The 16,013-nt window shown below is 48.1% G+C and overlaps 1 protein-coding gene across 1 annotated transcript in view; it reads right to left on the reverse strand.

Moving 5' to 3' along the window:
• CROCC2 (ciliary rootlet coiled-coil, rootletin family member 2) overlaps positions 1–16,013 on the reverse strand; it is a 324,826-nt gene that overhangs the window by 22,316 nt on the left and 286,497 nt on the right. The window contains exons 28-29 of the mRNA XM_075340867.1: positions 15,829–15,995; positions 4,533–4,653 (exon numbers count right to left, since the gene is read on the reverse strand). Of these exons, the coding sequence (XP_075196982.1) occupies positions 4,533–4,653; positions 15,829–15,995 (288 nt within the window). The remainder of the gene's footprint in view (positions 1–4,532; positions 4,654–15,828; positions 15,996–16,013) is intronic.

The raw sequence follows: 16,013 nt of genomic DNA on the forward strand, positions 1-16,013 counted from the left end.
GAGGGACAGCTAATTCCTACCTCTGCAATGATAGACTCCGGGGCAGGGGGAAATTTCATGGACTCTTCCTTTGCCAGGAAACACGGTATCCGGACTCAGCAAAGATCCTCACCGGTTACCATGGAGACGGTAGACGGATCTCAGTTAATCTCTGGACCAGTGGATCGGGAAACAGTACCGCTCGAATGCGTGATGAAGCCAGGTCAGCAGGGGACCCTTGTTTTCATGATAATTTCTTCTCCTCATTTTCCGATTATTTTAGGTATTCCGTGGCTACGGTCTACAAATCCGGTCATCGATTGGGAGACTAAGGAAATATCCTTCCCACCGCAGAGTGGTCCGACCATTTGTCCAGCCGTTCCGGTTCCAGTAACACCAAATACGGAGGGCACTGTACAGGTACCTGTTTTACCCCCGGTTTACCGTGACTTCGCTGATATATGCGACAAAAGAAAAGCCGATCAGCTTCCCCCGCATAGACCGTATGATTGCCCCATAGACTTACTCCCAGGGGCGGAGATTCCGTTTGGTCATGTCTACCCGTTGGCGGCACCTGAGCTAGAAGCACTAAAAGAGTATATTGATGAAAGCCTAGCCAAGGGATTTATTCGTCCGTCTACCTCACCCGCAGGGGCACCCATCTTTTTCGTGAAAAAGGAGGGGACTCTAAGACCCTGTATTGACTACCGGGAACTGAATAAGATAACCATCCGGAACCGGTATCCGTTACCGTTGATTCCTGAGCTATTGGAGAGGGTCCAACAGGCAAAAATATTCACCAAATTAGACCTCCGTGGGGCATATAATCTGCTTCGTATACGTCCCGGAGACGAGTGGAAGACCGCGTTCCGATGTCGGTACGGACATTTTGAGTACCTAGTGATGCCTTTTGGACTTTGTAACGCTCCCGCGGCATTTCAACATCTAGTTAACGATATTTTTAGGGATATCATGGACCAATTCATGGTGATCTATCTGGACGATATCCTAATCTTTTCTGATTCTCTACAGGACCACCAGGAGCACGTCAAGACCGTACTTACCCGTCTGAGGGAAAACCGCCTATACATTAAACTGGAGAAATGCGAGTTCCACTGCTCACAAATACAATTCTTAGGTTATGTCATCTCTCCTCAGGGACTGAACATGGAATCTAGCAAGATACAAGCCATTCTAGACTGGCCGGAACCGGGAAACATCAAAGAGGTACAACGCTTTGTCGGTTTTGCCAACTTTTACCGACGCTTTATCCGTAACTTTTCGGAGATTGTTCGTCCCATCACTCTGTTGACCAAGAAAGGACAGAAGTTTGTGTGGTCCGCCCAGGCCCAGGAAGCATTCCATCGTCTCAAGGTATGTTTTACCTCAGCGCCAATATTAGTACATCCGAATCCCGCACTTCCCTTTATCGTGGAGGTCGACGCTTCCGACTATGCATTAGGGGCCATTCTTTCTCAAAGGACCGGGGACAAGAGTCTCTTGCATCCGTGTGCCTTCTTTTCCCGCCGGTTGTCCCCTGCAGAAAGGAACTATGACATTGCGGACAAGGAATTATTGGCGATTATTTCCGCTTTCAAGGAATGGAGACACCACTTACAGGGAGCCGCGCAGCAAGTGATAGTACTCACAGATCATCGTAATCTGGAATTTCTTAAGTCTGCCAGGTGCCTGTCTCCACGGCAAGCCCGTTGGAGCCTATTTCTTAACCAATTCAATTTTATCGTTACATACCGTCCAGGTTCACGTAATGGGAAAGCCGATGCCTTGTCCCGAATCCACGCCGTGGACTCCGTACCTGGAACCCCATCTCAGACCGTGTTATCGGATGCCAATTTCGTTGGAGTAATCCAGGACCAGGACTTGTGGAAAGACATCAAGCTGGCCTATGATGGTGACGTATTTCTTGCTGCCCCCCCGAATGATGTAACACTTGTTCTTCGGAATGGTGTGTGGTTGAGAGAGCGACACATTTATGTCCCGGAGGCCGTAAGACTTCGGGTTCTCAAGTTGGTCCATGACTCCGTGTTGGCTGGTCATAGGGGGGTACAGAAGACGCAGGAATTTCTGAGCCGTTTCTTCTGGTGGCCTACCTGTTTAAAGGATGTGAAGGACTATGTCCACTCATGTGTGGTTTGTGCCCGGTGCAAGGTCCCTCGTGTGGCTCCTACGGGACTCCTCCAACCGTTACCCGTGCCATCTCGCCCTTGGGGGTCTATCTCCATGGATTTTATTGTGGAGTTGCCAGTCTCAGGCGGGCACAATACCATTTTAGTGGTGGTGGATCGATTGACTAAAGCGGCTCACTTCATTCCGTGTACCGGTCTTCCCTCAGCCGCAGAGACAGTGGATTTGGTTATCTAGAACGTATTCCGATTGCATGGGGTACCAGACGAGATCATCTCTGACCGGGGCGTGCAGTTCACGTCTAGATTCTGGAAGGGGTTTTGTACGGCACTCCAGATTGATGTCTGTTTGTCTTCTGCATACCATCCTCAGACAAATGGGCAAACCGAACGGACGAATCAAACCCTGGAACAATACCTTCGATGTTATGTCAGCCATCTCCAAGACGATTGGTTGAAGATGCTTCCGTTGGCGGAGTTCTCATATAACAACACTCAGAGCAGCTCCACTAAGGTAACGCCCTTTTTCGCTAACCTGGGTTACCATCCGACTGTTTTGCCTAGGTCACCGGTTGCGGTTTCGGTGCCAGCGGTGGAGGACAGATTGACAGAACTACGACAAAATCTGGAGGTTCTAAAGGACACTGTGGCTATGGCCCAGGAGCGTTACAAGAGGTCGGCAGACACTCACCGGAAACCGGCACCCATGTACAAGGTAGGGGACTCTGTATGGTTATCCACCAAAAACCTGAGATTGGGTGTTCCTTCGCAGAAGCTGGGTCAGAAATTCATCGGTCCGTTCAAGATCACCGGGATCGTGAGCCCTGTGGCCTGTCGGCTACGGTTACCGCACCATCTAAAGGTACACCCGGTCTTTCATGTGTCTCTCCTCAAACCCGTTTCCCCTAATACGTTTCATGGTCGTGTTGTGCCCCCTCCTCCGCCTGTGATGGTCGACGGCGAGGAGCAGTTCGTGGTTGAGGACATTATTGACTCCCGGCTCCATCGTCGTCGGCTCCAGTATCTGGTACGTTGGCAGGGGTACGCCCCCGAGGACGATTCCTGGGAACCGGTGGGTAACATTCGGGCACCCCGGAAGATTGCCCAGTTTCATCGACGTTTCCCGGACAAGCCTGGCCCTGATCCGTCCTGAGGCCGTCTCTGGGGGGGGGAGTAATGTCAGGTTTCCAGGTTTTCCAGTTCTCTTTTGAATGAGCTTGCCCTCGGTTAACATGGAGTTTACTGTTCTGTTGCCCTACTTCCTGTCCAGCTGCTTAAAAGGCCGCCTCTAAGCCTAGTCCAGTGCCTGAGTATACTGCTTGCTGTGTGCTCCTGCTTTGCTGCTGCTAATCCTGATTGCCTTTGGATCCTCCTAAAGACTACCGACCGACCGACTCTGGACCTTACCCGGTTTCTCTAAGCTGTGCCCGGATTCTGTCTGCCATCTTCGGTCAGCACTCTGCCCGGTTCTCTCTGGTTCGTAACCACTCTGGACAATCATTCCGTACGGACACTCCTGGACTTTTACCGCTTGCCCCTTGTGTCCCGGCTGCGGCGCATTTAGGCCTTCCGGGGTGATTGCCGGACAGTCCCTGTATAGGGGTTCGCTCTGGTGGTCTCCCTGGGGGAGTCCGGTGCGTGGCCCCGGGAATTCCCTTCGCTCCGTTTCGGAAAGGTATTTTGTGTATTTGTACTGCTGTGTTTTCCGTTGTGTATCTACCGTGGTTACATATTATAAAACATCTTGTACCAGGAACTCGTCTCTGATTGTCATTGCCCTACGCTATCGAAAGCCTCAGAACATATATAAGTATTACACTGCTCGCCGGAATCTGCAGCTATTTTTTAGCTGCGGTAGTACAGCGAAATAGCTGCGGTAAACCTGCGGACATTCATGCGGCTTACCTGCGGAAGTCCCGGCCCTATCTCCATAGTGGAGCGCGGGAATTCCGCAGGTAATTCCGCAGAAATAATTGACATGCAATTACGTGCGGCTGTGGGACATCCGCAGCATATTCTGCAGCCGCACGTATCCGCAGCATGGACACAGCACTCCCCATGTCCCATAGGATAACATGGGGAGTATCTGTACATGCTGAAACCTGCGGATTTATCTGGAAAATTCAGAAAATCCGCGGATTTTCCGCAGATTTAATCTCCTGTAGGCACATAGCCTAAGAAAGGTAACAGCTTGGAAAAAAGATTCTGTATGCAATGTCATTTCTTGATTTAAATATGTTCTTGCTAGCCAAGTGGGCAGTCTCATGCAATGACTGTGTAAGGGTGAGCTTTTTGTGGACACCTGAAAGCTCCTAAACGGGCGTCTATGGACAGACTTTGCTCAAGTCATTCTGCTTAGATCAGCAGCCAGTCCTGTGTTGTGACTTTAGACTAGGACAAAAGAGATACCTTCCTGGAGCTCGGTCAGCTGTCTCTGCAGTTTCTGTAGCTGGTTTTGCAATCTCTCAGAATGGTTAGAGCCGTCGTCTAGTTGTCTACGTAGAGATACAATCTGTATGCCAGCCTCATCCTGAAAATGGCAAAAAATTACATTAGTTGTTGGTAAAAACATGCAGGAGGACAGATTTAGATGACATGCGAAGACCGCTCACAGAACAACAGGCACTTGTGTCTTCAAAGGTTACAAAATCTGTGGCATTACTTGGAGATTATATGAAATTATCTATATTAAACTCATTTTCATTTCTGCAACCTAAATAATGCTGTGACAAAGCAACTTCTATATTAGTAACAGTTACCATAAACTCTCATGCATATAGCAGAGAGAAATGAAAACAAGTTTAATATGTACTAAGTATATACTGTATATTATCTGCAAAGACTCTTCTTGAATAAATGGACGTGTGCATGCTCAACCTTTGCTCCATTCATTTTCCACGTGACTGATGAAGATAATGACACCAGTCCAAATCTATCAGTAATTAGAAAGCAATCCTACCACTTCGTGTAAGGCCTCTTTCACACGTCCGTGAAAATCACGCACGTTTTTCACAGACGTGTCAGAGGTGCGTATTGCCCTCGGTGTGCCGTGTTTATGGCACACGTGTGTTCTCCGTGTGCTATCCGTGATAACACACGGTGAAGAGGAACTTTCTACTCACTTGTCCCTGGCGTCACTGTCCATTGTGCTGATCTTCGGTTTCCGGTCCTGCCGACTCCCCGCTGCTGCTGCTTCCGGCCACAGTGAAGTAAATATTCAATTAGCATAATGAGCGGCGGTCGGCAGCAAGTGACAGCAGCGGCAGAGACTGCATGGCTGGAGAAGGTGAGTACAGTTTTATTTTTTTTTCTCACATACTCATGTCTTCTCTCCGGTGCCTGTCACACGGAACACATCCGTGTGGTCCGTTTGTATTACGTGTGACACGTTTGCATTCCGTGTGACACCCGTGATGCCAGAGAGAAAATGGACATGTCGGCGTGAGAAACACACGGACACACGTAAGTACGGAACGGACACACGTTCGGTGCGCAAATACTTATGTGTGTCCAAAACCATAGGAATACCTAGGTCAACGTGTGTACGTATCTCCGGTACGTGAGAAAACTGCCAAACACGTACCGGAGGGACGTACGTGTGAAAGAGGCCTAAAATAGCTGGGTCAACTGATGGCCTATATAAAAACGTGTCTCATTACCAAGGTGCCACACAAGAAACGCTCATGTTGGGTAAAACATGTGAGCTCTCTCAAGACCTTTGCAAGCTTATTATTGCAAAACATACTGATGGCATTGGTTACAGTGTAATTTCTAAACTACTGAAGGCCCCAATGAGCACTGTTAGAGCCATAATTCGGAAGTGAAAACAACATCAATATTCATCCTAAACCGGCCATAATCAGGTGCTCCCTGCAAGATTTCAGACAAAGGAATGAAAAGAATTATCAGAAGAGTTGTCCAAGAGCCAAGAACCTGTGGAGAGCTACAGACTAAACTGAAATCAACATGTACAATTGTTTCAAAGAAAATCATAAGTAATACACTTATCCTCTATGGCTTGTGCGCAGGCTTACCATGCAAAATTTGTTGCTAAACAAAAAGCATGTTCAAGCACATTTAAAGTTTGATCAACAACATTTACACAAGCCTGTGAAATACTGGGAGAATAGAGGCTGGTCAGATGAGACCAAACTAGAACTTTGGATGCCATAATACACACAATGTTTGGAGTCCAAAAGGCACTACTTATCACCCCAAAAAGACCATACCAACAGTGAAGATGGGTGGAAACATCATGGTGTTGGGCTGTTTTTCAGAAAACGGCACTGGCAAACTTCACATACTTGAAGGATGGATGAATTGACAAATGTACTAAGACATTCTTGATAAAAACCTGCTGCTATCTACCGGGATGATGAAAAATAAACAAGGGTGGACATTTCAGCAAGACAATGATCCCAAACACACAGCCAAGAAACCTCACAATTGATTTCAGAGAAAGAAAATAAAGATCAGAGAAAGAAAATAAAGATGCTAGAATGGCCCAGTCTATCTCCTGACCTGAATCCAATAGACAATTTGTGGAAGGAACTAAAGCTCAGAGTTCATAGAAGGAGCCCACAGAACCTTCATCCTTTGAAGCGTATTTGTATGGAAGAATGGACCAAAATCACACCTGAGCAATGCATGCAACCATTTTCGCCATACAGGAGGCATCCTGAAGCTGTCATCACCAACAAAAGCTTCTGTATGAAGTATTAAATAATGTTCAGAAAGCGTGTTCAATGGTGTTTCCCTGTGTCATTTCTCATTATTACACTAAATTATCTATGTTTTGATTTCTTCATTTCTGTGCATTGGATGGGTTGTTACTGACATCTGGTGAGAAATTCATGTCAATAGCACCTTTAGAAATAACTTTGCTTAGAAATATACATATATATATATATATATATATATATATATTTACTGTATATATATATATATATATATATATATATATATATATATATATATATATATAAAATCTTCAGCAGTTCAGGACAAAGAGTGCAAAAAAGAGTCACATATGTGCACTTCCCTCTATGCAAGGCTGGGCTCTGCACAACAGGTTCCTTGGGCTACAGAGCCGTGTTTTCAGGATTAGAGGGCACTCAGTGGTCGACCCGCACCGATCAGTAAGTTATCCCCTACCTCATGATCATCCTTTACTATATAACAAATGACCATTTTAATAATCCACTCAGTACTAAATTGTACCTGTATTCCTGTATGTGAATTTTGGTTGCAGCTAATTTTTTACTTGTTATGTGAAGAATTTGGGAGGATCATCTTTTAACCTTATAGAAAGTGTTTACAGCTAAACTACATTTTATTTAAGTACAATGTTTGAACAATAAAAATTCTTAGTAACTGTGCAAAACATATTAAACAAGTTACTTTCAGTGACCGGAGAAAGGGGGTGAGGAGGTTCGCTGGCCGTGAACATGGCCATCTGTGGCTATTCTTCTGCCATTCTGAGTAGCTATGTTCTATTTGATATTGGTTGTTTCCTCCCAAGAATTTATTTTTTATGTTTTACCAACTAGATTACAATTTCATTGATGTGCCTGCCCCCGTTCTTCAATAGGGAATTCCTCTGCTGGACTGGGATGTGGTTGTTGTTAGCGTTGTTGTTATTATCTTCATTTAATAGGTGTCTTGTGCCCTGTGACACTCTATATTGTGGTTCCTTTCCCCCCCAGATCTCCAAGAATTTGAAAATTGTCCAGGATTTTGTCCCTGGACAATTAATGTTAGCGTTGCTCCTTTTCTTCTTGTTTTCTCTTTCTGACTTCTTAGTCTTTCCTCAGCTTTCTTTTTCAACCAGATCTCTTATTTCCTTTCTACTCTTTCCCTGTTCTTACTGTTTCCTTCCCTTTCCCTAGTCTTTTACAAAAATGTCGCCAGATCATTACCCTGAATTAACATTGGGCTCCTTAAATGTCAGAAGTTTACACAGCCCTGAGACAAGGTCCATTTTACTAAACCTCCTTTACAAAAGGAGGATGGATGTTGCATTTCTGCAGGAAATCCATTTCTGCCAAAATAAACCTCATAAGATTTCTAATTACAGGTTTCCCATGGCTTACTATAGCCCTTTACCTGATTCAAAATCCAGAGGTTGCTGCATGCTTATTTCAAGCTCGGTACCCTGGGAGTTATCTGAGACTCACACTGATCGAGAGACATCTGCTGATGGTCAAGGGTCTCATTGCATCTCAAGGATCTCATTGCATCCAACAAGGTCACGTTCGCATTCGTGTAACTTCCTAACTCAGATGAAGACACAGCACTCTACACCTACCTAAATCAACAGGCGATATTCGCAGAAGGAATATTGATCCTAAGGGATGACTTCAACATAGTCTTTGACCCATCTGTGGACAATTCCAAGGGAGGTTCTTCCCTTTCATGCCCCAAAAGACGTCTATTAAAATGTCTCCAGGACTTTCAGTTGATTGGCACATGGCGCTAGCTACAACCTAAAGCCAGGGATTTTTCCGTTTATTCTAACTTTGATGATGTCTATAAGATTGACTATTTTTTATTAAAACATCAAAGACAATACTCTACTCTACTCCAAAGAGCCAATATTGACAATATCTTCTTCTCAGACCACGTGCTGGTGAGTGTCTCCACTGCTTTACTTTCCTTATTATCAAGCAATGCCAATTGCACTTGAACTCGTCTCTTCTCTATGACCCCATTGTGATGTCAGACCTACAGAAGTCTGTTGACAGATACTACCCTTGTATTGTATTGCATCGTTTAGTCCTGCAGGCTTCCCTCTTCTTTTTGGGAGAACATGCGGTAGGTGATACGTAAAAATACAAATCTTATTTCAGACCTGGAGCCAGCGCTTGTCCTTCTCAATCAATTTGATATACCCTTAAAAACCTAGCGGTATTCGATATTAAGACATCTAATCATGACTGCAAGAGCATGTATTCCCCTACTTTGGAAGAAAGATACTGCCCGACAATTTCCCTATGGTTTGCCAAGGTAAACGAGGTGATGTTAATGGAACAACTTACTTCTACAATTAATAACTCTTATAATCACAATACCTGGTTTTACAGGATGAAACTTAGAGCGTTGGATGACTATCTGGCTCTTTTGGGGGAGAACTAATCTGTGCTCTTTGTGCCTCATCTGGGAACACTTTTTCATTTTACCGTTCATCCCTTTCCTTGCCCCCTCCCTTGTCCCAACCCTCACCTCTCCTCGTTGTGCTCCTTCTTGTGCTGTTCTTCTTTTCTGCTTTTTTTCTTTACTCTCCGCTTATTTTTTTGCTTACTCTCATGTCTGGTTGCTACAATCGGCTTAAGTAAAGCCTGCTTTACACGTTACAATTAAACATGTGATCTCGTATGCGATCGCACACGCCCCCATCGTATGTGCGGCACGTTCAATTTGTTGCTCGTGTCGCACAAACGATTAAATCCCATCACACGTACTTACCTTCCATACGACCTCGCTGTGGGCAGCAAACAACCACTTCCTGTAGTGGGAGGGACGTTCGGCGTCACATCGACGTCACACGGCAGCCGGCCAATAGAAGCGGAGGGGCGGAGATGGGCAGAACGTAAACATCCCGCCCACCTCCTTCCTTCCGCATTGCAGGCAGGACGCAGGTAAGATGTGTTCATCGTTCCCGGGGTGTCACACACAGCGATGTGTGCTGCCTCGGGAACATTGAACAACCGGACGTTCAATTTTTAGAATTTGAACGACGTGTATGCGATCAATGTGTTTTCGTACAATTGCAATCACACGTAGGTTTCACACGTTACAACAACACCAATGATGCCGGATGTGCGTCACTTATGACGTGACCCCGCCGACACATTGTTAGATTTATTGTAGCGTGTAAAGCCCGCTTAAATGTTGGCTCTGTTTTTCCATATCCAGCTCATTAATGCTCAAATGGTGTTTTTATTCTGTATAACCTTCAGGATTTGAGTATTCAGTTAATTGTTTTGATTGATATTTCCATCCCTCAGTATTTGTTTTTCTCAATGTATCTCAGCACGGTTAGTGCCTTATGATTGTATGTTTTTGTTCATCTCTCTATATATTCAAAAAGTAAAATTAAAGTTAAAAATAAAATAAAACAAGTTAAGGCACCATTCAGATGACTGTCTTTTTTGACATACAAGAAAAACAGACCGAGTTTCACCAGTGATTTCAGAGATTCATCAAACTTTGGTCAGTTATTTTCACTGATAGAAAAAAAATATTTCTCTATCGTTTCATTGGGGGACACAGGACCATGGGTTATGCTGCTGTCACTAGGAGGCTGACACTAAGTAGACATAAAAAGTTAGCTCCTCCCCAGCAATATACACCCCGAGCCAGAGGCGGGCTCAATTCAGTTTTTAGCTTAGTGTCGTAGGAGGCTGATGTGGGCCGTCTCGGCCCCCTTCAGCCATTTGATTTTTGCGCTTTTTTCCCTTTTCGGCGCCGCTCATCGCTCTCATACCTGTCTTCTCGTTTCTGCAGGTATTTTCTTCGTCACTCTTCCTCCGCAGCCTGGGTACCACTCCCCAGGGTCGCAGGGGCTTGAGATTTCGGGCCCTCTCCCCCGTCCATCCCCGTGGTACCACTCCCGGGGTTGCGCGTGTGGGCAGGTTGTCGTGGGCACCCCTGATTCGCCCTGCGGTATCACCCCAAAGGGCGTACAGGGGCATACAGCAGGGATGGAACCTCCGCAGCGTTTGTAATCCGATGGGGCCCTTTCACGCTGCCTTCCCCTGCAGGGGGGCTGCTTCCCCCATCATGTTGTCCACTTCCCTGCCTCAGCACGCTCTCCCCCGGAGTCTTCAGTCTTCCTGGACGAGAGCACTGTACACAGGCAGGGGCAAGGCGCCCTGCCTGCACCGCATCAGTCGCTGGGCCGGCGCCGCCGAGAACAGGTAGGACCGACCCTCTCCTACCTTCTCCTCCAGGCGGCTACAAAATTGAGGCCCCGGTCTCGGCCTAGACGCTCTGCGCCCCTGCCACGTCTCAGCTGTCGGCGTCGCGCGCAGGCACAAGAGCAGACCTCCCTCTTGGCGCTCCGGTCATCGCTGCTGCCCCACCACTGCTTGCAGGCAGGACCGCCTGTCTCTACTTCCCTGCGCGCCGGCAGCCCCAAAATTTAGCCCCCGCCTCCGGCCTTGTCTCCAGTGTCACAGGCCCGCCCCTTCACTGCAGCGCTATTGGTCGCCGGCCGTCCATCTCCGCCCTCCGCTCTGCCCCAGGCATCACAGGGGGGGCGGTGGCTGTGTTTTTCCCGCTCTCCAGACTCCCTCAGCGTCCATCTTTTTTTATAAGAAAAAAAAAAAAAAAAGAAAAGAAATAGTACTCCCAGTGTGCGGATTGCTGAAACTGCAGCAACCGTTTATAACAGTAAAAGACAAGCCTCAGAAGTGCCACAATCATACAGGGATTGTGTTTTTATCGGAGGTTGAGTTTATTATTGTATGCATATAGATATATATATATATATATATATATATATATATATATATATATATATATATAGATAGATAGATATATATATATACATATATATATATTGAATTATACAGGTGCTATCGGGCAACTAGTTGACATGATAGCAACTAGTTGACATGATAGATACATACATATAGAAGGGAACGGTGGTTTTTACTATCAACATATGTTCCCAGAATAATGTCTCAACTTTTGAATTCACCCAATTCATGTCAGATTTAGTGATTGCAGCCACCGCAGCCCCTGACACTGCAGGTCCCGGTATCTCCCCCGGCCGGCTGGTCAGCGCCCCTGTCTCAAGCCATAATTCCCCTCGCTGACGTCCTCGGGTCGGTACGCATACGCTGCGTCCCTGGCCGATGCTCTGTCATACCTCCACAGGACTGGCGCAATCCCCTCGGGGAGTTTTCACCTTCATCCCCAGGTCCAGACGGCCGCTCCTCCGGAAGCCTTTCGACCTTTCAGGTGATGGCCCAGGCGTACCGCCTCTGCTGGAGTCCGAGCAGGCGCCTGATGTTCGGCGCATGACGAATGGCCTGGAAGAAATGGTGAGTCAAGCCATAAAGGTACGGACAGCCCTTTTCTCTCCGTGCACACACAGGGGGAGGTGAGTCCCGTGCCAGGGACCTTATCCACGGCTCGAAGGGACCCGCCTGGTCTCTTCGGCGCCCCCCCTAGTTTTTCCTTCATTCCCAGGTCCAAACTTCCGCTCCACCGGAAGCCTTCCAGCCCCTCTGGTGATGACCCAGGCATACCACCTCTGCTGGATTCCGAGCAAGCGCCAGAGGTTCGCCGCATGACGAATAGCCTGGTAGAAACGGTGAGTCAGTCCATAAGAGCACGGTGAGTCCTCTTCTCCCCTCTGAGCACACAGGTCTCCTTTAAGACTTTTCTGGCGGACCCATGATGTATTCAGTGGACATCCAGTAGTTCGCCGGGTTGTTGCATCATGGCAGACAACAACCAGACACGACGTTTACCAGTGGTAAGTCTTGTCATCGTCATTATCCCTTCCCCTAAGGGCTCCGGAGAGAAGGGGCATGCTCCCCTGTGATCGGCCCGCCAGGGTTCCACCTGGCTTATCATCCCTAACGTGACGTCTCTCTGGGACTCCACGGACACCCTACGCAGCGGTCTACGTTCCATCTCTGCCGATTCAGAACTGGTTGACATCTTCGGTGAGTACCTTCTCAACACAGCCCGGGCGTCTGCCAGCGGCACGGTCTAGGTCTCTAGCAGCAGTGTGACCACCCGTTAGCACTCTAACTCAAGATCTGGAATGCGGATGCGACCTCTATTGCTGGTCTCCCTTCCGCTCTTAGGACATCGTCCCTTCGGAAATGGGCTAGTCCAGTTGGTCCCCTAGGCCACCTGAGGGAAGAGATTCTTCCCCTACCCAACATTGACCAGACGCATGCGGGTGCGTCGCTCCACCGCTCGGTTCCAGTCCTTCGCGCCTCAACTTTTCAAGGCGCCTCTATCCCACCAATAGCTCATCCACCTTGCGAGGCAAGGGACCACTTCCTTGCTTAAGGGTCGTTACAGGGACCATAGCGGCTGCCATGCCCATCCTACACTCCAGAGCTATTATGGTCACTCCGCCCTGGTACGACCTGGTGGTCAGGAGTTCTTCCCTCAAGGGCTGTCGTATGGGTGTGTAGATAGCCTCGTCGCCTTTTCGCTTCTAGAGTAGCCGATCTTTCGGGAAAGGTCTTCTCAGACCTCGCCCCGGCGGATCATCCCTTTAGACACGGTATTCAATACCGTCCGAGGTCAGGTACTCCTCGCACAAGAGTGGTTCTCTTCCCTGCACCGAGGCCTCCGTACTCTCTGCCATCCCCACCAGTTTGTCCATCGGTCTTGGTATGCGAGTCCCCGGCCAGTTGTCGGCGGGGATATAGGCAGTACACTGTACCCAGTTGCATCCTCGTCTCTTTCAGCGGGCCCTAACGAAGAGGGGGGTCAAATCTCTCCTTGCTATGGACCGCTGGTCCCGTCTATATCGAATGACCCGCCATTCCCTTCCTAAGTGGACCATTCTTCGCATCCTCCCTGGGGAGAGTCCCTTCTCTTCTTCTTCTTCTTCTCTGGAGGATAGTGTCCACCGTCACCGATCCCCAAGACTGGGGTGTGCCTCTCCATTCCCGCAGCACAAAGCGGTTGGACACCCCTGAGTATTGTCTCCCTATCAACATTCCAGAATTCAGCCATCTGGCTAGCCCGGCTACGATTTTAGCACCGTGTACTGGGTTGCCCAGTCAAATTCCAGTCTAACCATGCCGCAATGGTGGCGTGCATCATCCACCAGGAAGACGCAAGGAGTATCATGGTAATGGGTGAAGTCAAGAGGACCTTGCACTGAGCCGGATCTCTTCGCGCCCTAATCTCGGCAGTGCACATCCCTAGCGTGGACAATGGAACGGCCCTCTTGTCTCGGCAGGGATGGCCCCGCGTCAGGCAGACGGTTCCTCAACAGGGAAGTCCCCAGCCAGATTTCTTCTCTTGCTCCTTCTCCCTTCCGTCATTGCTGGCATTTTTGCAGTCAGGTCTGAATGCGGGTCTCTCGCGCGTCCCTTTAAGGGCCAGGTGTCTGCTCTATCTATTCGGTTTCAGAAGCCTCTCGCTTCTCGTCTGCCAAATTAGGACTTTCACTCTGGGAGTCACCCATCTGACTCTACTGTACTCGTCATCCACTAGAGACGTGGGACCTAGATCAGGCGAGGGGTTCGCTTCAGGGTATCCTGATTTTTCTTTCCTAGTTTCCTTCTGTTCTCACCTGTTTTGGAAAGTGGGTTCCTTGCCATCATGTTTTTTACGAAGGGCATCAGGACAGGCAGTCCTCTCTGGTCGTTTTCTCCTCCTTTTTTCTGGGCCTCCACCTGCACAGGAGGGGGTGCTCCGGCCAGACCCCGCCTTCGGTCCGGGGCTGTCTCGCTGTTCCACCTAGATAGGGGATTGGGTTTCGGTCATTCTGTCCTAGTACTTCTCCCAGCCTGAAAGGGGCCTTGTTTACTCTGGCCCTGGTACGAGCTCTCAGTTTTTTGTTATGTCCTCAGGACCGCACCTTTCGGTGACACCGACAGTCAGTTCATGCTGGCGCCCAAGGCCAAGTTTGCCACATAGTTCCAATTCCGTTAGAGTTGAGGCCTACCGCAGGTAGAGCGGTTCCCTGCTACGGGCAGTGAAGGCGCACTATACCCGTGCAATGGGAGCATCTTAGTCGATTAGTCTTCGGACATCGGCCGGCCAGGTCCGCGAGGTCGCCTCCTGATCTAGTCCGCACCCAGGTATCGGCAGATGTAGGTTTTTGCGGGCGGCGGTAGCACGCCTGTAACAAGTTAGGTACTGGCAGGTCTGGGTCAAGCCCGACAGGGGGAAGATGTTTCCTACCTATCTCCGGTGCTTGCTCTTTTCCCACCCAGGGACTGCTTTTGGATGTCCCATGGTCCTGTGTCCCCCAATGAAACGATAGAGAAAGAAGGATTTTTGTGTACTCACCGTAAAATCTCTTTCTCTGAGTCTTCATTGGGGGACACAGCACCCACCCTGCTTGTCTTGTGTTACATATTGCCTGCCTATCGCCTCGGTGGTCCATATTTCCAGGCCACTTGTCGCACGACGACTTGGTTATAATTTTTACTGTGACTTATCTATGGGTCTTTGTTTTGGTTCTCCTCCTACTGCTTGTGCATTAAACTGAATTGAGCCCGCCTCTGGCTCGGGGTGTATGCTGCTGGGGAGGAGCTAACTTTTTATGTCTACTTAGTGTCAGCCTCCTAGTGACAGCAGCATAACCCATGGTCCTGTGTCCCCCAATGAAGACTCAGAGAAAGAGATTTTACGGTGAGTACACAAAAATCCTTCTATGTTTGTTTACCTTCTCCTATGCATCAATCAGTGAAAAACAGATAGCGGATGGATGTCACCTAAGTCCAATTTTCTACACGGAGCCATAGACTTTCTTTACAGAGTTTGATCCAAAACTTGGATCAATATCGAACTTGTCGCCATGATTTTGCAAGGACAACAAAAAAATCACAGACATGTTAACAGCTTCATTAGCTGTCATAGGTACGAGTGCTGTCTGTGAAAAAAACGGATAGGACTCGTGCATGAAAAACTGACGTGTGAATAAGCCGTAACTGGCATCAGAGGAAAACTAATATAGACTGTAAAAGCAGAGACAATGCCCTTAGATCCTTACCCGTTCCCGTTGGGTTTCCCTTATTTCCTTTAAAAGATTTTTAAGGGCTATAATTACTCCTTCAGGTTCAATTTCTGGGTATGGGGAACGACCACGGTCAGGAGACCCTCCTCTTGAACACGGTGTCCTTCGTCCATCCAGTAAAGCACTTACAGAGCCGTCAAGACCTACGGTACATAAAACTG

The sequence above is a fragment of the Anomaloglossus baeobatrachus genome, chromosome 3 (assembly GCF_048569485.1).
Source record: "Anomaloglossus baeobatrachus isolate aAnoBae1 chromosome 3, aAnoBae1.hap1, whole genome shotgun sequence".
In the NCBI taxonomy this organism is placed as follows: domain Eukaryota; kingdom Metazoa; phylum Chordata; class Amphibia; order Anura; family Aromobatidae; genus Anomaloglossus; species Anomaloglossus baeobatrachus.